This window comes from Mirounga leonina, unplaced genomic scaffold (assembly GCF_011800145.1).
Source record: "Mirounga leonina isolate KUSES-001 unplaced genomic scaffold, KU_Mleo_1.0 Mir_153, whole genome shotgun sequence".
Lineage (NCBI taxonomy): Eukaryota > Metazoa > Chordata > Mammalia > Carnivora > Phocidae > Mirounga > Mirounga leonina.
In genome coordinates this window covers 20505144-20530228 of record NW_023270387.1, presented here as the reverse complement: position 1 = coordinate 20530228, position 25085 = coordinate 20505144, and the positions used below count along the sequence as shown (strand labels likewise).

The 25085-nt window shown below is 49.6% G+C and overlaps 1 protein-coding gene across 5 annotated transcripts in view; it reads right to left on the bottom strand.

The window, feature by feature from the left end:
* The window catches only part of PKNOX2 (PBX/knotted 1 homeobox 2), a 255822-nt gene that overhangs the window by 19155 nt on the left and 211582 nt on the right, over positions 1-25085 (bottom strand). For 4 of the 5 annotated variants that reach the window (XM_035009226.1, XM_035009225.1, XM_035009227.1 and 1 more), the window contains 4 exons: positions 14415-14603; positions 2241-2370; positions 1667-1764; positions 737-856 (listed from right to left, as the gene is read on the bottom strand). In XM_035009226.1, coding sequence (XP_034865117.1) covers positions 737-856; positions 1667-1764; positions 2241-2370; positions 14415-14603 — 537 coding nt within the window. The remainder of the gene's footprint in view (positions 1-736; positions 857-1666; positions 1765-2240; positions 2371-14414; positions 14604-25085) is intronic. The other variant, XM_035009229.1, reaches the window with a different exon arrangement.

Genomic DNA, 25085 nt, shown 5'->3' with positions numbered 1-25085 from the left:
TGTTGCAGCTAACCCCGCACATAGCACATAACTGCTATTGTGTTAGGGCACACAGCAGGCTCTTTATAGACATTACGTTTATACCCGAGGCTTGGTCGCCATTTTACGGAAATGGCCATAGAGGCTCAGGAAGGCAGTTGTCCTGCACCAGAGCTGAGCTGGTTGTGTGAGGAAGGAGATTCCTCCCTGGGCTGCTCTTCCAGACCTGATGGTCGCAGCCACCGCTGCCCAGCCCAGTGCGTCATCCGGCTGCTCTGATCGGAGGGACAGGGGAAAGGGGACACATCCGCTGCTACCCCAGCGGTGAGGACTCTGGGAAACAGAAGAGTCCTGGCTGAGGATCCACATTTTCTTCCCTGGGAGAAGGGCAGGAGAGTGCGTGGCCACCCGCAGCAACCACCGTCCTGGCCCCACAGGACCTCACCCCGTCCCTGAAACACTTGCCCAGTCCTTAGCTCTCCTCAGAATATGTCTGTCCTCATTCCCTCACTTGATGTCACACTTCTTCATGGCAGCAGCAAGCACCAGAGAGCCTCCCAGCTTTAGGTCCCACTAAAGTGGGTCCATCGTGGTCCCTCTCCTCTGCCTTGGCCTCTGGAAGATGGGATCCCTATCAGAGAGCCTCTCTCCAGGGCCACGCCCTCTGTAGATCCAAGGATGACCACAGAGTCTGGAACCTGGGGGGTTATTCATACCCCACGCGGCCACTCCACACCCCCAATACACACACACTCACCATGAGATGCTGGAAGAGCCAAGAACGCATTATATTGGTGGCATGCTTGGGCAAGACTCCTCGTTTGTTCTTGGACTTCTTATCCTCATTGTCCAGGAGGGAGGTGAGGTCAAGGTTAACCTTCAGGGCACGTGGAGAAAAAATCAGCATCAGCAGCCTGGCGGGCCAGCAGCTAGGGACCCGTTGCCATAGTGACGGCAGGCTCTTGCTGCCAACCCCCTTTTCCAGCTCATTCGTAGGGCCCTGGGGAGGTCACCCTTCCTTTTACTCTGCACCAGCCCCTCAGAGAATGGGAGACAGGGAGAAGGAGAAGAAGGAGGAAGAGGAGAAGGGGATGAGAGAGGACACAGAGGAAACAGGGACATGCAGAGGGTAGAGGAGAGACAAATTTGCCAGAAACCATCCACTAGTTATTAGCATTTCTAGGTTAGTTTACGGTTTGCAAAGCACCTTCCTCTCCATTACCGTGGTTAGCACTGACAGCAGCCCTGGAAGTTGGTAGGGCTCTGGGCAGGTGGTGTTAATCCCCCCTCTGTGGATAAGAGCTCTGAGGCTCAGGGAGGTCAGGTGACTTATCCAAGATGACAGAATTAATGTCACATCTCAGGCCTGACTTCAGATCTTCTTCCTCCCCCAACCTGTGTGTGTGCTCTATCCCACTGAGCTACAGAGTTGCTCCGGCCAGAGACCAGGGATAGGAGGTGCAGAATCCTTTGACATAACCTTGAGGGGTAGGGAAATCCCAGGAGTTGATAAAGCCTTTCAGACCCCCAGCTTCCGATCTGTAAACTGGGGGTAATGATACCTCTTAGAGGAATAACGAGGATTAAGTGAGTCACTTGTGCAGAGGGCCTAGCAGAGAGCGAACAGTTATGGTTGTCCACCCCCCCCCCCGTGCACATGAGCACACGCCTGTGCACGCACACTCACCTGTGTATTCTGGATCTGGATGGCTCCCTGGGGGATTGCTTGGGTGACCACCTGACCCTGGGAGGTTACCATGGTAACTGGCTGGTATAAGGCTCCACCTGAGGAGACAACCAGTTTTTGGATCCCCTGCCATGGGGGTTGGTAGGAGTGAGGGCAAGCAGGATTTCCAACTCACTTGGCACTCCCATGTAAACACCTTCTATTCTGGAGGCACTCAAGCCCCTGTTGGGGAGTGATGGGGTGGGAACAGGGTGGGAACAGGGTCCAGAGAACAGAGCCTCTGGTGGGAAGTGTTTGGGGCAGGGACAACAGCTTTACTTGGTCTTTGAGAGACTCATGAGACTTTGACCCAAATTTGTTCCAAAATACCACGATCAGGCCTTGGTGCTAGCCATCTATAAACTTACAGAACACTTTAGTCAAGAAATTGAACTGGAAGCCCCTCCTTGGCAGGGGGCACCCCTCCCATTTCCTAAGATTGTTTGTACGGTACCCTGCCCTCCCACCCCCTGGAATCCCCTTGGGGCCACCCCTTCTCCTCCCAGGGGTGTTCCCCATAATCCCCTGCACCGACCTGACACCACTTGTGAGTTGACGGTTGTCATGGCGATGTTGCCCTGCTGGAGCGCTGAGGCTGGGACCACAATCCCCTGGGGGTTATTGGAGACTCCAGACATGGAATTGGGGGAATTCTGCAGGAGGTCCTGGCAGTAAGGGAGGCGTGGTTTGTGACAATGTCACTAAATGCTTAGAAGCCACAGCCCCAAACTCCTCCTCTCCCTTTCTCCCTTCCTGTCTTCCTTCCTCCCTTTTTCCTGAGCCTCCCAGGACCCAAATCTGAAAGGCAATTCTCATGGCCTTCCAGAAGCAGTGAACAAAGTCTCAATATTAAAAACCAACCAACCAACCAACCAACCAACCAGCCAGCCAGCCAGCCAACCAACCAACCAACAATATTTATCCACTTAGCCATTCCATTCTTCTGAAACCTGAGACACAAATCATCTCATAAACCAGTGGTCCCCACTTCGGCTTCACTTCGGAATTTCCAATACTGATGCCTGGGTTCTAACCCCAGCGATTCTTCTAATTCCATTGGTTGGGGGTGTGGCCAGGGCTTTGGTGTTTTACAAGCTCCCTAAGTGGTTTTAACGTGTGGCCAGGGCCGAGAACCAGTCTTTATCTGCCTAGCACCTCTTCACGCTTCACACTGAAATGTCTCCAGACGCCTTCCCTGACACCCTCTCCCCCTGAGAACCTCACTTCCTCACGTACCTATATCACATTATTTATTACACCCAGCTCCACACAAAAGTGGCCTCCAACGTTCTATCTTTGTATCCTGAGCATCTAATTCAGGTGCCTGGCATACAGTGGCCACTAAAATCACTGTTCAATAATAATACAAAAACATCCACCCTAGCCTCTTTACAACCTGCCTTCTAAGGGCATGTCATAGGAGCCTCGACCTCAAGCCACCCTTTGGCACATTTCATCTATTCTTTCCTTTTCCCCAGGCTGCCAACACAGAATCCCACTGCAGACAGAGTCCTCCTTTGCCCCACACTGTCAACCAGCCAGCCCCTGTTTTCCCCAGGAAACAATCCTTGCAGTTTGTTTTTGCAGCAGTCAAAGCAGATAAGAAGAGCATTTTTTCCTAGCAATCTGGTCCCCTCGTTATTGCCATGTCACAGCTGGGCCAGGAAGTGCTTGGGCCTGATATGGAGGGACTCTGCATACCATGCACAAGGGGAGGGAGCTTGGTCGCAGCCTCCAAGAAACATCAGTAAACTCTCCCTGCCTGGGGGTTCAGCGCTTGCTCGGGGCGGGGAGAAATTGTGGGGAAGGAATTGGGTGTGCGAGAGGTTGGGGTCTCTAGGCTTTATTTGGAGAAAGCAAGAACGGTGGCGAATGAGGTGCCATGGAAGGAGCTCTGGGAGACTGGCCTGGGTCCCTGAGCGCCTCCGACCACAGTGCCTCATCTGAAAACAGGGCTTGAACCAAGTAACCTGTCTGATGACCATCTAGGGCTGACGCTCTCATGAACACAGCTTGGCGTCATAATGCATGAGCTGTAAGAATTTAGACAGGTAAACAGTCAAGAAAATAGACCACCACTGACTTTCGTTTTAGGACTGGGAGAGAAGCTTGGGCTTTCAGCCTCCAGGGAAGGTCTAGAGTTTCTTGGAGCCAAACTCTTGGTCTTCCCACTCAAGCGGTTCAAGTCTAATATTGAGGCCCCCCTTCCGAAGCCTAAAAACTGGAAGAGCCCTTAAAAGCCACATATTCCAACTCCCTGAGCACAAACAAGGAACTGAGGCTTCTTAGAAACCCAAGTGACTCACCCAAGGCCCCCAGCTGGTTCGCAGCAATGGGACTAGAACACAGCCCTCCTTCATCCACAAATACTGAACACCCACCTTGTGCCAAGAACCGGGCTACGAGGTGCTCCTGGAATCACAGGGGTTCAGTACATAGTTACTACAGGCAAGGTGAACAGGTGAAACAATCAAACCCCAGAAGTACAGAGGAAAGACCAGAGACTTGGGAATCAGCAAATCCCGGCCCTTCTGGGAGCCTCAGTCTCATTTATAACATGTGTCTGGCCCAGTGCTGACATCCAGGAGCCCTCAAAGCCTGTTTTTCAGCTCTGTGTCCATCTAACATTGACCCTGCCCCCGTCCCGACATCCCCGCCAACCATTCTCACAGGACATACACCAATGCTGGTGTTATTTGAAGCTGAAGCAAAAGCTGGACGGTAAATGTAATAGAAGAGGGTGTCGTCCCTCCATGCGTTTCACCCTAAAACTAATGGAAATGACTTTTCACTAATCTCTCGTCTGGAATCATTCATGCCACGGTACTCCTCATCGGGGAAAGGCATTTGGGAATTTCAAACATAAAATGTTGCCCCAGACTTGCCTTTTCCCTGAAAAAAAGTATCCAACAAGGTTAGGAAAACACAAGTGAAATCAGTAAAATAAATACAAGATGTGGGCCTTGGGATTCAACCAACACACATTTTCGCCAGCCAGAGGCAGAAGGGTGAGCTATCGCCTGGATACTTCATCTGCTTATTCACACTCTGGCTGGTTCTCTGCCCTGTGGTCTTGCTGGCCTCCATGCCAGGTTCTGGGTTTGGGTAACTAAAGGCAATTTATGCATTAGATCAGACTCTTCTCTTTCCTACCTTCTCCTACTCTGGGGTCGTTGGCTGGGACATGCCGAGAGGCAGCCAAGTTATATCAGCAAAGGAATGGAGTATCGAAGTTCACGGGCAGAGACCACGGGCAGAGCTAGGGCTAGTCCCATCTTAGCTGGGCAAAAAAGCGGAAGGAAAATCTGGGCCTCCCTGAGGTCTGGGGAAATAATATCCATCCCCTACATTTGTAAATATGAGCTGTTTCACGCACCGGCCTGAGTCCTGCCGTGTTTCCAGAGACAGAGTCTCAGGGTCATTGAACCAGACCCTCTGTGATCTGTATTTGTAAAAACCGCCCTCGGCTGGTTCCAAAGACCAATGGCTCTGAAACTACCTATTTATTACACACATTGAATATTAGCATTCTTTTACCATGCTATTTCATTTTATTTTATTTTATTTTTTATTTTTTATTTATTTATTTTTTAAAGATTTTATTTATTTATTTGAGACAGAGAGAATGAGAGACAGAGAGCATGAGAGGGAGGAGGGTCAGAGGGAGAAGCAGACTCCCCGCCGAGCAGGGAGCCCGATGCGGGACTCGATCCCGGGACTCCAGGATCATGACCTGAGCCGAAGGCAGTCGCTTAACCAACTGAGCCACCCAGGCGCCCCCATGCTATTTCATTTTAATCTCCTCACTACTATGGGACAAATGATTTTATTTGCCTGAAGAGGAACTGAGGTCCAGAGAACCAAAGTGACTTCCTGGAGTCACACAGCTGTGCCTTGAACCCAGGTCCTTTGGCTCTGAGCGCAGCGCTGATGCTCGCTTGGAGAGATGTGCTTTGGAGTCAGACATCCCGGCTCCACGTAAGCAGGGAGCCTGGCACATGTAAGCACCCAATAAATCACTTTCCACTTCCTTTGGCTAAAGCCACTCAATGAGGGAGCTGAGTTTTGCACAGCCAGGATTTAAAAACCTGTCCTAGAAGGTCCTAGAGCCGTTTGGGTTCTTTACTTAGCAGCAGTGGAGATTCAGCTGGGACTGCACACCGAGCCGCGGTGGTCAGTCCTCACCTCGCGCCCCCTTCATTCCTGCCTCCTCTCCGAAGACATTCCCGGGCCCCGGCCAAGCCCCGCAAGTGGGAGCTGCGACCCTGTCTTGAATGAGCTCTGTGACCTGACTGCAGCCATTTCAGGGGTAGCGGTGGGTCGAGCTCTCTTGAGCCTTTGTCTCTACAGAGACGATGGGCTCTGAATCTCTGGGAACAGTCTATGGCTTTTCTGAGGAAGGAGCTACCTTGGCAGCAGTGGAAGCCCCTTGGGGAGAAAATGTTGGCTAAGCACACAGTATTTTTATCTTCTTGACAGCTTCCTCTTGGGGCTTATCAGACTCCCAAGCAGGTGGATGATGCTCTGTCTAGACCCAAACAGAGCTGTTTCCTTCCAGGCTCCTTAGCGCCCATAAAGAGGTGAGAAGCACATGTGAACAGGTTTTAGCGACATTCTTCAGCATTCAGAGTCTCACATCCCTGCCCCAATTGTCCAGGAACCAGGGGCTCAGAGCTGGTTATCTAGCTCAAGAACTCTGCCTTGTCCCACCAGGAATGGCCGTGGCGTCCCCAAGCCTCTGAAAACTGCTGGAAGCCTGGCTTCCCTGGTGGAGCCATCCCACCAAACTGGGGTGTGTGTGGGCTCCTACTTTCTAGTAGTAAGATTTGCTTTCCCTGTAGGACAAGGCCCTAAAGCTGAAAACTTCCCTAGAGTTTCCTGGGAATGACATCTCTGGGCCTGGACCAAGGGACCCAGGACTTGGATGGAAACCCACAAGCTGGGCTCCACAGGCCTCCCCAGAAGCTGTCCCACTGACGATCCTTGTGTGCTGTTTTTCTGAGACACAGAGAGGCAGAGAGCCTCTCTGAAGTGGGCAGAGCAAGGTAGGGGAGCAGCTTTAGAACGGCTGAGAGCTCGCACCTCCTAAACCCCGTGGACCAGCTGCAAAGCCTTCACTGCCTCGCCCCATCGGCCATGGTGGTCACTGGGTGAGTTTTACTCCAAATCTCATTTTGGAACAACAATAACAAAAAAGATGATTTGTTCAAAAGGAAGGCCTTCCTAAGGACAAGTGAAAGGTTCTGGGATCGCGCTTGGAAGCGGAGGGTGCTCGGGTGGGGGGTGTGTGCCACGAAGGAACGGACTATGGCTATGAGCTCTGACCTCATGGTCTGATGTCAGCCCGGGAGGAGGCGGCTCAGTCCCTGGAGCCACCAGTCTTCACTGGTAATCGGGACAGGGCTTCTGTTGCCCAGGGAAACGAATTTCCACCAAAGGAAGAAATTCCTGGAATAAACTGATGGGAGGAAGAAAGGAAGGAGTGAAGGCGAAGACGGATAGAAAAATTTTCCTTTAAGTTATTTTGAAATAGCCGGAATGTTTATTTTACTAGGATGCCTTTGGAACAGGGGACATGAACTAGATGACACTGCAACGGTCCTTCCGACTGACGATTTTAGAAAAACCAATGCCATTCCCTAGGATCTATTGTGTGTGTGTGGGGGGGCGGTTGGTAAGCAGGTGGGGGGGGGGGTAGGAGTTGGTTGGGGCCCCGCTGTCTGCCATCCACCTCCAGGCCACTAGGGGTCTCTGCTGATCCACCAGCACAGATTGCTCTCCCCCAAACCTCCCCAAGCCTCCGGGGAGGACAGGTCTGTGGGCTAACTGGCCTGGGCTGATGGGTGGGGACTTTGTCTGGGGTGTCTCACTTCTGCTGGAAAGCTTGGTCCGGACTCATCCTGGGCATGCCCGTGGCCCATGCTCTTGACTCCTTCAGTGCTTCCTAGTGGCCTGATATACTGGACATAAAGCATAATGGTTCTCTTTCTTATGCATGTGTCTTCTTTCCCTAGCTTTGGTTGCAGATATTTTGAGGGAAAGAGTGTTCTTTCTTTGAATTCCCCTAAAATGCCTACCACAGCGTTGGGTGCATGATAGATGCTCAATAAACGCATGGCCTGACTGGGCTTTAGCCCTGGGATAGCGTGCGTGCGTGTGTGTGTGTGTGTGTCTTACATGGGTGGGGAGGTTGCCCCTGTCCCCAGACGCGCTGTTCCTGGCAGTGTCCCTCCATTCTGGCAGGGCCAGAGTCCTGTCTTTGGCTGGGAAAAGCTGGGCTCCCAAACTCAGGGAATCCAACACATGTAAACAAGCCACCTAATCCTGTTGCTGTTCCGCTCCTGCTGGGGACTTTAGTCTCAAGGGAAAGGCACTTCTGGCCCGTGGGGACAAGGGGCAGCTACCACTCCTAAGGAACATTCCTTCTGGGAAGGAGAGAACTGCTCAGGTTTCACTGGCCTGGCAGGAGGGGCGGTCCTCATGGTGTCCTGGCCCCCCGAGCTGGAGGGCTGGGGGCTAGGATGGTGGAAGGGACAGCTTTGATGGCTGTGGTGAGAATGAGGCAGGGTAGCTCCCGGAACTCTACTTCCTGTCGCTGCGGTCTAGGGGTGCCCCCTTTCCATCTCAGTGGTGATCTTGCAGGATCGATCACCTCCCCCTCCTCCCACCAGCCTTAAAACTCCCTGGTCAAATCCAAGTGGATGCTTGGCCACTGGGCAGAACTTCCAGGGGGTGACTGAGGTGACTGTCCCCCACCTCCTTGACCTCCTGCTAATCTAGAGAATGCAAACTCCCTGTAGGTCAGTAGGCAAGTCCACCTGCCCCAGGTAGGGGTGTAATCACTGGCCGCTTCCTGTTTTTTTTAGAGAGTTAGCAGAGCTATAGAGTTCTATCTGCTCTGCCAAGCCCCACATCTCAGAGTTGGGTTCACTCTGTGCCTTTCTTCTCCCAATTAGCAAGTCTAAAGTCTTGCTTCCCATCAACGGGTTTCTGGGTTTCTTCCTCTCTAGTCTCCAAATCGCTGCTCAGGGTTAAGGGAGTCACCCCTCCCCACCCAGGGCCCAGGACCCCTGGTTCTTCCTATGTGTCACACAAAAAAACCCAAAGACTTATTATAATAAGTAGAACATAGACTCCAAAGTGACCTATCTCAGTCTCTGCTGCTTACTTGAGCCAGTGTCTGAACTTCTCTGAGCTTCTCTTTCCTGGGGGAGAAAATCATGTGCCCCTTGCAGCCTTGTTGTGAGGACTAAATAAGGTAATATGTGTAAAGCACCCAATAGATACGGTGTTTGAGATGTAGAGGAGGTTCGGGAAATGTTGACGGTCTCCCCGCTCCCTGCCAGTTCTTCCTGGAGCAGCCCTGGAGGCTTTCCAGCCTCACCTACAGGGAGTTTGCATTCTCTAGATTAGCAGGAGGTCAAGGGGGTGGGGGACAGTCACCTCAGTCACCCCCTGGAAGTTCTGCCCAGTGGCCAAGCATCCACTTGGATTTGACCAGGGAGTTTTAAGGCTGGTGGGAGGAGGGGGAGGTGATCGATCCTGCAAGATCACCACTGAGATGGAAAGGGGGCACCCCTAGACCGCAGCGACAGGAAGTAGAGTTCCGGGAGCTACCCTGCCTCATTCTCACCACAGCCATCAAAGCTGTCCCTTCCGCCATCCTAGCCCCCAGCCCTCCAGCTCGGGGGGCCAGGACACCATGAGGACCGCCCCTCCTGCCAGGCCAGTGCAACCTGAGCAGTTCTCTCCTTCCCAGAAGGAATGTTCCTTAGGAGTGGCACAGTTCTTCCTGGAGCAGCCCTGGGGGGGCTACTCAATTAATTTGCCTCTGACATGTTTCCAACCCTTACATCATCACCTACGTTCCCCATTACATCTCCCATCTTTGGTGATTGGCCATCCTTTCCAGCCTCAAAGCATAACTCCTCCAACTTGGTTGCAAGATAGTCCCTTGTTACATCTGGAGGTCAGAGATCCTGTCATATCCACTTTGAGGTCCCTGGAACTCAGCAGGCTCAGTTGTGCTTGAACAGATTCACGGGCCGGAATGAATGACCCCTCATCTTTACCAACTCCTTCTCTCCAGGGATTCTGAAAGGCTGTCTCTGTTCCTTACCTTCTCCCAGGCTTCTCTCTACCCCAGGAGCACTCACTTTGGGAGCTCCCAGATAGCCTACCACCCCCTCCCCCTCTCCCCTCTCCCCTCGGAAGTCCTCCCAAGGCCAGAGAACCTGCAACTTCTCCAATCACAATGGGCAAAATCCTCCTGCTGGCCTATCTAATCCATACTGAGGTTTGCTCACTCTGTCTCCAGGCAGGAACAGACTGTGGCCATGAGAGTGTGCAGGCCTTCTCTGGGGGGAGGGGGAAGGGGGCTGAGCAGTGACGGGGGTAACCCGAAGCCACACATGTGGTTTGTTCAATGCAGACCGCTGTCTCTGGCTGCTCCTTTCCTGCCTGCCTCAGTGTTCCCTCGACCCGGAGCCTTCTATTGGTTCACATAACTTACTTAGATCCTCAGGTGTGACTCACAGCTCCCTCACACTGAGATTGGGAGCTCCTTTTGGATAATTCACTCATGCTCTCATAGGACCTAGCACGGTGCAATGCCCCCCAAATGCTTGGTGACTGAGAACTTCGGCTCAGTCCGATTTGCCCTGTGATAGGGCCCCGGCTTAGATCCAGCCCCAATGAAGAAAGAGGGGGGAGTCTCAAGTCAAATTAATACTTGAGCAAGGCGGGAGTTAGGTTCTCTCTAGTTGGTTTATGCCCTCTAGGAAAGGCCAGGAGAAGCCTGTCCAACAGAAGTCAGAGTCTAGAGTGAGCCTCCTTACCGAGGAGGCTGCCCTTGCAAGAAGCCTGGGCTCAGAGGTGTGAGGAAGCTTGGATGTCTTCAGGTGCAGGCGGAGCAGGATGGCTTCCTGGGGACGTGGGAAAAACTAGCTGTGGCCCAATTCCTTGGGAACCCTGGTTCAGCTCTGGGGCTTGGTGGAAGTCGTTTCCCTTACTCCCTACCCCCCTGCCACCCTCAAGAGAGAGCTCACATTCAGAAAGGGAAGGCCAAGCAGGGAAGGTGCCCAACTGCCATAGAGCTGAATGGGGACACAGTATGGCATCTGGGGCGGGTGGGGGTGGGGTGGGGACACCAATTTGAATAAAAAAAATGTCTCCCACTTTGCAACACAAGACCAAATGATTAGCACCCGGGGAAAAACATGAGCCAGCGGTTTGCAACAAAGCTGGCGGGCGCCTGGAATGTTGATCCTGAGGATCCTGTTCCAGAGGGGAGACACCCCTCCCTGGGCCCGGCTGGTGCTCAGTGCGGCTATTTCAGGCTGGGGGGATTAAGGTTGAACCATGACGAATGTGAACCATTGTGTGTGTGTGCGCGCGCGTGCACACACCCCCCCCCCACGGGCACACCCCCGACACACACACACACACACACACATGCCCCAGATACTCTTTTTCTCTCTTCTCTCCCATACTGGCCCCCATGCCCTGATCCCCAGGCCAGCCTCCTGCACCCAAAGTCTCTTGGCAGCTGAGGCCTCTCCTTCCCCAGGAAGGCCCAGCCAGCCCCGCACCCCCCAGCTCAGGGAGAGTGACAGGAGCCTGCCCTGGGAATGTGGACAGCACGTGGTGTGTCCTACGCACCCTCCCTCCTCCACACACCTGGCTTCGCACTGACCCGGAACCTGCCCAGCCTGTCCCTTCATCCCCCAGCCCTCAGCTGCTGCCATTCCTTGTCTCTCTCTTTTCCACCTGGGGTCTTCTCAGCCTCACTTCCCTTCCCTCTGCGGCCCTTCTCCTCCAGACCTTCATCCTTCCTCTGCCTCCCTCGAGTTGTCTTTCTTTGCTTTATCTTTCTTCTGATTTCTCCTTCCCTCCTTTGGCTTCCTCTGGCCTCCCTTGATCTGTGTCCATCTGTCTCCTTGTCTTACTTCTTTACACAGATATTTACTGGCCGTCCACGCATCAGACCTTGGGTTAGCCTCCACCAGGCATGGGTTATAATTGTATATAAAATACTGTCTGTACTCAAAACACGTCTGTTATCTAGGAGAAGAGAATAACACTTATACCAGCGACTCTGAGATAAAGTGACATAGGATATTTATATATAAGTGGCCCCCAGTGTTCCAGCACTTAGTTGGGAGAAAGAAAAGGCCTTTCTGGATGGGGCTTCAGAGAGGCCTCCAGGGGAGAGCAGCCTTGTTACTGTCCTTGGGAAGAGGCCGGGTTTGGTCCTGCAGAGCTGTGAAAGTGTCATCCGAGCAGACAGGCATGGGAGAATGTGGACCTGGGAGCACCTTGACTATCAGGCGAAAGGATGAGAAAACTCGGAGGACAATCAGAGCTTTTGAACAGGAGAAGGACATGAACAGAGTCTTAGGACCATAAGTCCAGCAGCAGAAGCTGAAGAGGCATGTGTAGGTGTGTTTGTGTTTGTGGTGTGCGTGTGCGTGTGTGCGTGTGTGCATGTGTGTGTGTGTGTGTGTGTGTGTGTGTGTGTAGGGCTGAGGGCTAGCCAGAGAGGACAGGCATGGCAGGTTAGGAATCCATGGCAGGAGCGTGTGTCTGATTATCTCATTTACCCACTGAAGTCTGAACCTAGTAGGTGGCGGCAAGGCAGAGGCAATGAAAGGGACAAGTTTGAGAAATTCCAAATAGGAACACCTTGCCAAGTGTCTTGTCTTCTTTTTCGAGCTTGTCTTTGTTTTTGCCCGATCGTCTGAGTTCCTCTTTCTAAGCAGATCAGAAGCCTTTCTGCGGTGGCCACCCCAGGGCCAGCTTGGCTGTCAGGCAGAGATCTGATATTTACAATGACGGGAATCAAAGTTCTCTCCTCTTTCCTCAAAGCTCAGAGGCCCCGAAGGCTGGGATCTCCCAGGAGGACTGACTTTTGCAGGCAGCGACTCCACGCCCTGGCTCACCCAGAGCCCGTGTTATCCTTCTCTGCCAACCCCGCGTCCCCAGTGGCCCTGCCTGCAGCAGACTGCCTTGTCTGCCCCAGGACCCCAACCTGGAGGGGGCTGCTGTGGCTGCTAAGCCCTCTGGCCCTCCACTCCTTCCCCACTACCCTGGTACAGCTCCAGTGTCAGCCCTCGAGGTAGACTTGGAGAGCCCAGGAGGGGAAATCCAGAGCCTCTCCAAGGACCTGATTATTTCCAAAGACTTGTGCTAATTTTCTGATATGATCCTCACATCTCTGTGAGGCACTAAATCCTCATTACTTTTCCTGACCGATGCATTCTAATTAGATCAACACTTAAAAAAAATTCACAATAGCCACAGGATGGCTTTCCATCTCATTAACTCCTCACTTATTATTTTCATGAAAATTACTGATAAAAATGTGCATCTCCATTTGCTGAGGCCTCACAGCCTCCTCAGCTCCTATCTTGCATCTCTCCCGTCACCGGGCTGCGCAGCGTCGCCATGGTAACCCACAATAATAGAAACTAATAAATTACAAACGAGATGCTCGTTGAGCAATTATTGTCCTCTTTTATGCAAGTTTCTTGCTAATTTTGATCATAAGGGAAAGTACAATAAGACTCTGAAGGAATGAGTCTATTTCAAGAGTATTAGCAAGCAGAAGCCTGGGCGGCTGTTTTTAGATCTGTAATAAAGTGAGTTGGTGATTTCAAGCAATGGGAAGAGGAAATAAACTTCTTGCCTCATGTCCCATGCAGTACTCACTGTTGAGTCCCAAAGAGATCCCTTTGGATTTGTGCAAGGTGGGGCTGGCCTTCTAGAAGGCCCCCTGACCCTTCCCCTGCCTCTACAACCTGGAGGGATGGATGAAGTGTGCTGGTCCCTAAAGCTTAGAGATAAAAATGGCATCACCTTTCTTAGGCACTTTTTCCAGCACCCATCATTCTTAGAAAGTTTATCCTTTTCCCCAAGCCTGATTGTCTCATGAGAAGAGGTTACTGTAAGCCTCCTGGGGCCCTCCCTGTGTCTGTCCCAGACTCAGGAACTCAGTGGGAGGGAAGAAAGTGGTGAGCTGTGGCTTATGTAGATGTCGGTGAGCTTGATGGAAAGGTATCACCAGGCAGCTTTCTAAATAGCTCCGTAGGGTTTGGGGAAAATATTCCGCCCTGGAGACAACAGCCCATTCTCATCCAGAACACATAGTTGCCATTTCTACGTTCCCCAGTTCCCCGGATGAAGGTGGGGGTGACTCTTGGGAGGGGGGTGACTGGAGGTGACATCCACAGTGGCCCTGAACCTTAGGAAGGCAGATGAGCCAGGGTAGGGTGAGCAACTGGAAGAAACTGATGCGGGAGAAGCAGTCGCATGGGAAGCTGTCCTCATCTATGAGGTGGGCAGGATTCAGGGAAGGACCAAACCCTCCTTCTCAAGAACACAGAGAGCTCAGCAAGCCCTCTCGAGAAGTGTTCGGGGCTAAGAGGTCGGGGTCCATTCCCGGCTCTGCCCCTGCCTCATCTCAACACTTACGTGCATATCTTAGGATATCTTGGGCCAGGAAGCCAGGAATCACTTTGGTCATTTTCTAAGGAATAGCCATGCCCCAGTATGGTGAGTTCTGGTGCTGCCTGATGAACAGGAGTGGATCAGAGGAGGGCCCTCATGCTAAAAGTATACAGTGAGTCTAAGCTACTTTCCTAGGCCACCAGGGGACCCTCAGACATTCCTACACCCAGCTTAGGAGATAGGACCCAGCCTTGTGTGTTACCTGTGAGTGAAGATTTATGGAGGGCTGATTGGGGGAGTAGGGTCCCCCGAGGTCATTCCTGAGCAAGTTATCGCTGTGCATCTTGGTTTTGAGGCAGGTGATGTACCGGTTACAAAAGTCCTTGCAGAGTTCATTGACTTTCTCCAATTCCAGCAGGTGAATTCTCAGGACCTGGATTGCCTTCACCATCTGAGGAGAGGAAGGGGAGGTGAGCCCAGGTGTTCGTACCACACTCCTCCTGCCACCTTGACCTCCTAAGCCCCAAGCCCACCAGGGGGGAGAAGCCCATGCCCTGCCTTAGGCATAAGCTTTCTCATCCACTGGATTTAAATTTAAATCCTATTATTTCATATGTATCCTCCTTAAATTCTAGTTATGGTTTGCATGCTTTTAGCCCACTGTTAACACAACCACTCTAGAGTAAATGGTATTTGGAGAACCATCGAGCTAAAAGCCAGGTCTCTGGCCCTGACCCTGCCAGTCTTATCTGGGGGACATCGGGCAACTGGTCTGCATCTTGTTGTCAGAAAAGTGGGGATAATTATGCTCTCCTTAACAACCTTCTAGGTTTGTGGAAAGGATTGTAGAGGTAACGTAGAAGCTGCAAAGTGTGGAGCACTGAGCAGACACGAGGAAGACGGAGATCGGAGCTCTTGTGGGCGCCTCCAGAAGTCAGGGACTGTCTACGTTCTTAAGCATGTATTCTGAGGGCAGGTCACCTTGCAGATGCCCCATTGATACTTGCTGACTGACGGGATCATCCCGCATGACTTAGCTGGGCTCTGAACACCGAGCTGTCCTGTGCCCTTTGGATTGTTGGACGTGACTGTCCCTCTTCAGATGGACACTCCCCACCCTTCATGGCAAGAGGCTAGTTCTCAATTGGAGCTTTTCTCTTTATCATGGTTATTATTAGAACAAGACAATTGCTACCGGCGGTTTGGAAGTCAAGGAGGAAAATAAATGCCCTTGACCCAATCATCCTAAAAGAACGATGATTTTTTTTTTGTCTTTTCCACAGGCATCTATTTTAACATTGCTTTAGTCACTTTGTGCTTACAACTTTGTTTCCTGTTTTCCCCTTAGTTTACCAAATGTATTTTTCTATACAGCAGCACCATCTTCTCTATTGTCACTTCCAGCCTGCGAGCTTCTAGAAGAGAGAGAGGGTGTCTGATTTGCTCACCATGTTATCCTTGGCACCAACACTCTGGGCACTGAATAAATATTTGTTGAATGGGTAAAAATTATTCAGTAAATATATTTTTAATTGTTGCCTATTATTTCATGTGTGTCCTCCTTAACCAATCCCTCATTGTTGGGCATTTAGGCTATTTCTAATTTTTCAATTTTATAAAAAATGTTACAGTGACTGTTTTCCAAGCTTCCTGCTTTGAGTCATGTGTCTGCATTATTTCCTCAGGGTGCATTTCCAGAAGTGACAGGAGAAAAAGCTATGGACATTCTTTTGGCTCATGATAAATACTGCCAAATTGCTTTTCAAAAAAGGTTGTTCAAATGATGCTGGAGGACTCAGACATCCACAAGGAAAAAAAGCAAACCTTGCTTTAAGTCTTATATAAAAATTAACTCAATTGGACCAAAGACCTAAATGTAAGATATAAAACTATAAAACTTTTAGAACAAAAATGCAGGAGAAAATCACGAGTTCCTAAGAGTGGGCAAAGAGGTCCACACAAGCTTGACTCAGAAAAGGAAAAACTGATAAATTAGAACTCATCAATATTTAAAATGTTTGCTCTTCAGAAGAACCTGTGAAAAAGATGAGAAGGCAAACTATAGACTGGAAGTAAATACTTGCAAACCATATATCTGACAAAGGAATTCTTTCTAGAATATATAAAGAGCTCTCAGAACTAAACAGTAAAATAGCAAGCAATCCAATTAGAACAGGGGAAAAAGACAACATCGGACATTTCACTGAAGAAGATACACAGATGGCAAGTAAGCACATGAGAAGATACTCATTTTCCTTAGCCACCAGGGAAATGCAAATTAAAACCACAACTAGATATCACTTACACATCTATCAGAATGGTTAAAATGAAAAATAGTGATAACACATCACTCGTACATTACTGGGGGATATGAAAAATTGTTCACCCACTCTGGAAAACAGTATAACAGGTTTTTTTAAAGCAAAACTACATAATTGCTTACCATACACCCTGCAATTGCACTCTTGGGCATTTATCCCAGGGAAATAAAATATATGTTCACACAAAAACAGTATGTGAATGTTCAAAGCAGCCTTATTTCTAACAGCCCCAAACCGGAAACAACCAAAATATACTTCACCAGGTGAGTGGGTAAAGACACTGTGGTACGTCCATGTCATGGACGACTACTTAGCAACAAAAAGGAACAAACTGTTGATACACTCAACAACTTGGATGGATTTCAAAGGAATAATTATGCTGAGGAAAAAAAAGCCAATCTCAAAAGGTTACATACTGTATGATGCCATTTATCTAACATTCTTGAAATGACAACATTATGGAGATGAAGAACAGATTGGTGGTGGCCCAGGGGTGCAGAGGGAGGAACTGTTCTGTCTCTCAACTGTCAGAGTTTACATGAATCTATATCTGTGATAAAATGGCACAAAACTAAACACACACACGAGTGCATGTAAAATGGCGTCATCTGAGTAGGATTGGTGGATTGCATCATTGTCGATTTCCTGGTTGTGAAACTATATGCATTATGCAAGAGGGGAATCAGAACTCCTTTGTATTAGTTCCTAGAACTCTGTGTGAATCTATAATTACATTGAAATGAAAAAAAAAGAAAAGGTAGGGCTTGTTGCCCTTTGAGACCCACTGATGTCGACATCAGTATACAGGGTCCCTGTTTAATCCTACCCTCCTAACTGCTGGCTAGCATCTTGATGCCTAGGAAACAAGGCAGGGAATCTCTCCCAGAGAATTCTGACAGTTGGGCGTGAGCAGAGCGGTGTGGCTGGACACCAGTGCCATGCTCCTCTCTGAGCTTCACTGGCATTTCTAGTGGGGAACGATTGAGTAGTCCCTGGGTTAGCTTTTGGATTGCCTGATGGGCAGGAACAGTGCTTAACTAATTAAGGACTCTTGGAATACTGACACTAAGTGTCACTCAAAGATAGAGATGAACAATTTTGTGTCTTCATGCAGGGCTCAATCCAAGGGTCTTATCCTAAGGGAGTGCTCCTTCCATGGGGCTGAGACCAAAAGAGACTGTGCTCTACCAGGCAAAGAAGAGAATTGTGACTTTAGAATGGTTTATTTGGTACTGAAGGAACATTTGCTCTCAATTTTCTACTTGACTTTGGTCATGGATATCTTGGTTTCTGTCTTTCAGAATAATCAGCACCATACAAAGCATTTAATAAATGCTCACTGATTGCTTGATAACAATCCCCAAACATGTCTTATTCTTACTATGTCTCAGGCACTGTGTTAAACTTTCCACATGCCTTACCTTATTTATACCCCACAACCACCTCTGCAAGGAGGCACCATGATTGCCCATATTTTACAGTTGAAGAAAATGAAGCCCAGAGATATTAAGTTTCACTTGTTTAGAGTCACATGGCTGACAAGCGATAACACTAGGCTATGAAGCCCCATGGCCTATGTTGTTCCCAAGACAGGCTCTTGAGATTTGTGTAGATGGAGAAAAGCAGTTTGAAGGGTGCATGATTTGGGGGGGGGGCATGGCTCAGTGATGGGAAGCATAGGGTTCTAGGAAGACCAAATAGCTTTGGGGACATTAAAGTTTAGGATTTCCAGAGCCCTCCCTGGTAACCTTCTCTCATTCGGCTGCTCTGGTTTCTCATCTCTCATTCCTGGCCTCGCCCACAGGAGTCAGAATACCTCGCCAATGTAGGTGTCTGCCTCCTCCGGGGTAAAAGGAGAGGATTGGACTGTCAGGTGCTTTCCATTTTCTGATTCCCTGAATGTTATCAGGACTTGTGCCCTCGGTTCACTGAGGGGCCTGGGAGGGGCCCTGGGAGATGATCTGGGCTGGCATCTAGGTGAGTGGATGGTCCAAACTCTCTTAAGATACATGGCTGCTCTCTTCTGAGGCTCTCCCAGCCAGAACCTTCACTTCAGACTGTCTCTATTTCTCTCAGCCTGCTGATGGAGAAGTTCTTCCTTATATGTACAAAATCTCTCCTTCCTGAATATGAAGTGCTTACCCAGCCTTCTGCAGGCACCAAGAACACCTAGTGCCTCCATCAATATAACCTCCCTTAATTTGTTGTTATCCATTCAACACAAATATGGAGTCTCACTCTATGCCATACATGGGACAAGGCATCTGACTTGAATAAATTATCCAACTGGCTTTGTCTCCTCCAGACAAAACATCCTAATTCCTTAAACCTTTTCCTTTTCCCTTTCTGCCTCCCTCCCTCCCTCCCTCCCTTCCTTCTTTCCTCCCTTTCTTATTTCTTTCCTTCCTTCCTTCTTTCCACCCTGTCTCCCTCTCTCCCTCCCTCCCTTTCTTCCTTCCTTCCTTCCACCCTCTTATTTCTTTCCTTCCTTCCTTCCACCCTGTCTACCTCTCTCCCTCCCTTTCTTCCTTCCTTCCTTCCACCCTCTCTCCCTCCCTCCCTTCCTTCCTTCCCTTCTTCCATTTCTTCTTTCCTTTGGTCTCTGAGCTTTCCTTTACTGTACCATTCTTCTTTTTTAATCAAAATTTCATTTACTCATTTGGTTAATTTAAATCTACATACATGCATCCACCACACAGAAAGGTGTATATATCTATTCATTTATTTTAAAAACATAGCCAATAAATACTTATTATTAAAAAAGAACCAGAAAGTACAAACAGAGAAGATAAAATACAAAGTAAAATCTACTCAGAATGGTTTTGTTCAAATAAAATACACAGGGAGCTTACACCAGATCTGGTGCCCAGTGGCCAAAAGTGGACCTACTTTTTGGTCTAACAAAGCACAGTTGAAGGATGACTTTTGTATGGGATAATAGGCTTGGTTTAAAGATTTAAGAAGGTAGAGTAAATCATAATGGTATTCCGAGGCAATGAATATGGAGGACCTATTCAATATTACAGAAAGAGATGGGCCGTACCATTAGTGGGGGTGGCTATTAGGCAGAGTAGCAAGTCTGTGAGGGATGTTGTCAGACAACCTGAATCCAGGCCTACTGTTTACAAAATTAGGTGTTACTGGGCCAAGTCCATGACTTCTGTGAGCCTCAACTTCCTCATTTGGAAAATGGGGATAATGATCATCCCTTGCTTGCAAGAGTTGATGAGGCTAAAGGCGATAATGATGTGAAATATCTTAGAAACCACAGGGAAGCAAATGGGTACAATTTTTAAACCTCTTTTAATAATTTCTAATATCCTGTTGGCTTTTCTATTGCTATTCCATATTCAGTGAGTAGAAAAAGAAGCATTCCCAGTGTTTTTCCTCCTGTATTTATGTTTAGTAAATCATTCTCTATCCTACGCGTTTGCAATTTCGGGTTTTTGCTTCTAAATCAGAATAAAACTCTGATTTATTAAACTATTTTTCTAAGTGATCAATGTCATATAAAAAGTTATTTCAAATCTTCTAGAGCAATAACAATTCCATTTAATTTAATATCATCATCAAACGTGATGAATGTGTTCTCAATCTTTTCCCCCAAGTCTTGCTTCACCTCCAGCTTCTCTCTCTCCCTTGTACTTTCAAAATAAAGAAACAGTCCCTTTCTTCTGAGAAGTATCATTCAAAAAAAGCAAAACAAGATGCGACCTTACATTTTAGCCTCACACCACTGCACACTAGCCCCTCACCGGTCCCGGGAGAGTACACAGGACTGGGGCTTCTAGCTGGCTATGAAGTCGCATGGTGTGATGACCCAAATCTATTATTTCCTGCCTGCTGATTTTGGACAAGCAGTTTTACTTTATCTGTAAAATTTAGGATAATAATACCTACCCGGTAGAGTGGGTATGAAAATTGAATAAGACAAAGTATGCAAAAGTTCTGGGCACACAGTAGCTATTTGATAAATGTCCATTCTTTATGCCAACCCTCTCCCCCACCCCACTACCACCAAGTTCCTTTCTAAAAAGTGGCCTCCTGTAGGATTGTGGCTTCTGCCCTTGATGGTCATAAATCCTTGCCTTCCAAAACACTTATATATGTATATATACACACCACTTTGTGATTTGCAACATGCTTTTCTCATCATTATCTCATTTGAGTCTCACAACCACAGAGACACAGGGGCAATATGTTCAGGTAACCTAAATCCCGCGCGGCAGTTAGGGAGGCACCCTTTCCGTGGAGGGCAGGCTCTTTTCACCCTCTCCTCCCTCTGCAAGTTGGGAAGCTGGAACTACTCTCCCTCACTTACAGACAAAAGAGTTTCTAAACTCGCATTCCTTAAAGTGCTCAGATATTTCCTGCGGGTCATTAGGGCAGCCAAAGCTAAAATCAAATCAGGAATTGTTCCTGACCCACCAGCTGGATCTGAGCAGTTGGAAGTGCGGGGTCCCTGGAACAAGGAATGGGACGTGGGAAAAAGGTGAAGACCAGGGATGGGAGAACTGCCAGACGACTGGGGATAAAATGATGATGGAAGCCATCATGCATGACAAATTCAATGACTTTTAAGTCAATAACATGGTGCTTCGCCTCCAATGTCCTCAGAATTTGGAGAAGCAAGTGGTTTAGAGGGAAGAGGTGGGCTTTGGGAGTTAGACCCACTTGGTGCAAATCCCAGCTCTGTAACGTATTGGTGGTAGGACTCTCACTCCTTGATTTTCTCCTGTGTAAAATGGGGATGACAAAGACTACCTCATGGGGCTGTCATGAGAATTGCACAGAGAAGCATGCTCGAGAACGATGGGTTTTGGAGGCTGAGTCTTGGGTCTTCCATCCGGTGAGAAATTCTGAACAATTTACTTAATCTCTGCACTTTACTTTCCCCATTTTTCCTGTAAAATGGGATAATAGTAGTGAGTCCCTCAGCGTTGTACTGAGGATTAGATGAGATGCATCTAGAAAGAACTAAAAACAAGAGCTGGTACACAGAAAGCCCTAGGAGACTAGTGGCTATAGGTCAGCACGGCGGCTAAGAGTGTGGGTGCCGGAGTTCCAGACTGCGCAGTATCTGACTCGCACCCCTGCCTCGGACTAGCTGTGCGATCTTGAACCTCAGTGATTTCACCTTGCGCCTCAATCTCCTCATTTTAAAATGGGGATAATAAGCGCGGTGAATTGCGCAAGACTGTTGAATCTCAGATCTGTACCTCTGAAACAATGCAATATATGTAAAGAAAAAAAAAAAGAAGAAGAAGACAGCAGGAGGGGAAGAATGAAGGGGGAGGAATCGGAGGGGGAGACGAACCATGGGAGATGATGGACTCTGAAAAACAAACTGGGGGTTCTAGAGGGGAGGGGGGTGGGAGGATGGGTTAGCCTGGTGGTGGGTATTGAGGAGGGCACATTCTGCATGGAGCACTGGGTGTTGTGCACAAACGATGAATCATGGAACACTACATCTAAAACTAATGATGTAATGTACGGTGATTAACATAACAGTAAAAAATTTAAAAAAATGTTTAAAACAAAAAAAATGGGGATAATAATACACATAATACGCACATAACTTGTGGGTTTGAAGAGAGGATTAAATAAGATAATATTATGTAAGGTGTTTACAACAGCACCTGGCACCTAGTAAGTGCTCTATAAATGTTAATCACGACTAGCTTTGATTAGACTTGCTTTCCCTAGCTTAGTGTTGGTAAGATTTTCTGCTCCTATGTCGGTGAAGAGAGTCAGGCTGGAGGCTGAAGTGAACGACTCTGATCGGGGCCGCCGGGGGTCTCTGTGGGCCCAGAGCTCTGGCCTGGCTCCTTCATGTGCCTCCTTATTCACAGCCTCCGGCCTCTGGCCCTGCCTCCTTAGAGTGGGCTCAGGGGCCTGGGGGGCCCCATTTTGGAGCTGGCTTTGCAGTCAGGCAGCCATAATCTGTCCCTCGAGCCACACCAGAGTCTCATTAAAACGTGCCCCATAAATGTTAAAAAATTTACACATAAAAAAATTCCATGCATGAAACTGAAACCGTACGTTTTACAGCCTCGGTTTGAAATCTTGCATAATATATAAAACCTCGGCACTGCACTGGGGGCCCGTAAATCAGATTTTATAAAACAAAAAGCTTTTACCTTTCAAAGGGGTTTGGGGAACTTGCAAATTTTACAAACTTTACCAACTGCCAGTCAGAGGCTGCTAGGTCCAAGCAGGGGATCAGTGGGCCAGGTGAGAAATGGGCCTGGTGAGCCCTGGTTGAGTGTGGGGACTGGGTGGGGGTAGGGTATCCCCCCCAAGGAGCTCAGCGGGGGGCATACCAGCTTAGCCACCATGGGGGTGACAAGCCACCCCCATAGTCCTGAAATAGGGAGGTAGAGAAGGTTAGAGAGTGGGTGCCAGGGGATGGGTGGGGGGAGGGGTGGTAGGGGCATGGAGATGCTGGTGGCATTTATAAATGAGGGCTTTACTGCCCCCAGGAAGAAGAGAGGTGAGGAGACCCTGGAAGGAGCAGGGTCTTGGGAGCAGGCAGACCTGGGTTCTGGTCCTAATGACTCCTTTCCCTCCTCTGGACTTCAGTGTCCCCATCTATAAAATGGGTAGTCGGATGGGCTGGACTGGCTTCTCCCCGTGGTTGTGCTCTTCCCTTAGCGTTTCGTGACTGAGTCTCTCTTTGGGCATCAGTGCTGTGGGAGAGGCGGCTAGCCAGGGGAGGGAAGTTCCCCCAGAAGCCTGTGATCTGGGAACCTCTTTGACCTTTGGGCAGCTCTGGGAGAGCACGATCAGCGGTTCCCATGGGAACTTGTCTGGGAGACTGCCGGGAGCAGGGGAAGGGATGGCTCAGCAAGGCAGTTTGCTTGGAGTAATGGAGGAATGGAGGACGGGCAGCTGGAGGTGGGGGCATGTACGCCAAATGGTTGGCCTGCCACGGCTGGGTCCTATGGGCTCTCTGGGCTCGGGAGAAAGCAGGATCAGAGTGTGGGCCAGGGTGGGACAAAGTTTTGGGGGACCCCCATGTCCTCCTGACAATCCCATCTGTGAAAGTCAACATTCAAGGGCAAAGGAAAGCCGCCCTGACACACATATATATAAAAAATAAATCTCTCAATTATCTCAGCTCATTTGCTTGGGGTCTCTCATTTTATGTCCCTGCTCCACTGTGCAGTATATCTGTCCGGATAAAGAGTTACAGTCCGTTGGGCTACGTGTGCGGGGTTGTAAAAAATACAGATGCCAAATTAACTGGCTGTGGCACTCAGCAGCTGATTGAGCTGATAATGACGCGATCTGACCTTTTTCTAATTTCTAATTATGTGCATCTCGGCTGTGCTGGCTACATGATTCTTGTTCTAATGACGGTTCCTGTCGTTGGCCTCTCCAGCCGCCCCTCCCCACACAGGACTACAAATGGGGTGGCAAAGGGCACTGCTTGACCCCGCAAATAAAGTTGCAGTGTCTCCGCCCCACAGTCTCTTTGAGGGCCTGGAGGAGATGCTGGGAAGGCGGACCTCCTTACCTTAGCGATACTGCATTTGAGATTAACCTTCCGGATGCCACGCATTTTTAAAGGACATTTCGTGCCACATGCCATCTTGTTAATTTTTTTTTATTGCCGTCACCCGAGAGAGGTGTGTTAGCTCTACAGATGAGGAAACCGAGCTTCAGAGGAGTTACATCTTCAAGTTGCACACGGGCTAAGCCGTGAAGCCAGGCTCAGGTCCTCCGTCTCCAAGAGCTCCTTCAACTCTCTATTCAAACCCCCGACCGGTCGGCCAAGCCACTGACTGTGGCCAAGACCTCTAAGTAAATCAGGTCCACGTGGGTGGACGCGGTGTCTGAGGACCGTTCCGCCCACTGGACCATTTCCAGCCCGGTCACCTGGGATAGAAGACCTGGGAACACCAGAGGGCTGGGGCCACTGGGGCAAGACATTTAACCAAGTTCTGCTGGGCAGAATCAAGAGATCGGATTCTTTGAGGGAACAAAACCCCGGGAGACCCAGGGGGTGTTAGCAAGGGGAGAGCACAGAGCTGTGGCCACTTTTTGGTAAATTCCAGGTTATCCTAGAAAGGGAGGCTGTTCTCAGGGTGTCTGTGAGCGCTTCACCTGGCAGGTAGTGGCGGGCGAGGCGGGTGAGGTTTGCTGCCCCAGGACTCCTGCTTCCTAAAAAGGTTTCAGTTCTTTCCCATGACTCAGCCTGATCTGAGGCACCTTCTACCAACTTGGGCCTCCGCTTCTTTTTGTGTCATGGACAGGAGTGGGTCGTGGCTCTGCCGGCCCCATTCCAGCCCCACCCTGCTGAGAAATAGCTGCCTCCTCTCCTATCTCCGTGGCTGCTGCAGGGCTGAATCGCAAGGCCTACATCACAGTGGCGGTCCTGAGATGGTGACCCGCTGACTAACAGGGTGGGGCCGGACCAGCCTGCAGGGAACCGGACAGTGGGCTGGGCTCCCGGGCAGTGTGGCTGCCCCATCCCAGCCAGGGGAGAGGGAGGGCCAGGGATGAGCAGAGCCGACCCAGGGCCCGCAGGTACCCATGCTAACAATGCTGACGGCCGGCCCGTGCTTCCCTCTCTCGAACCGCCAGCCCCCCTCTCACACCTCACCAAT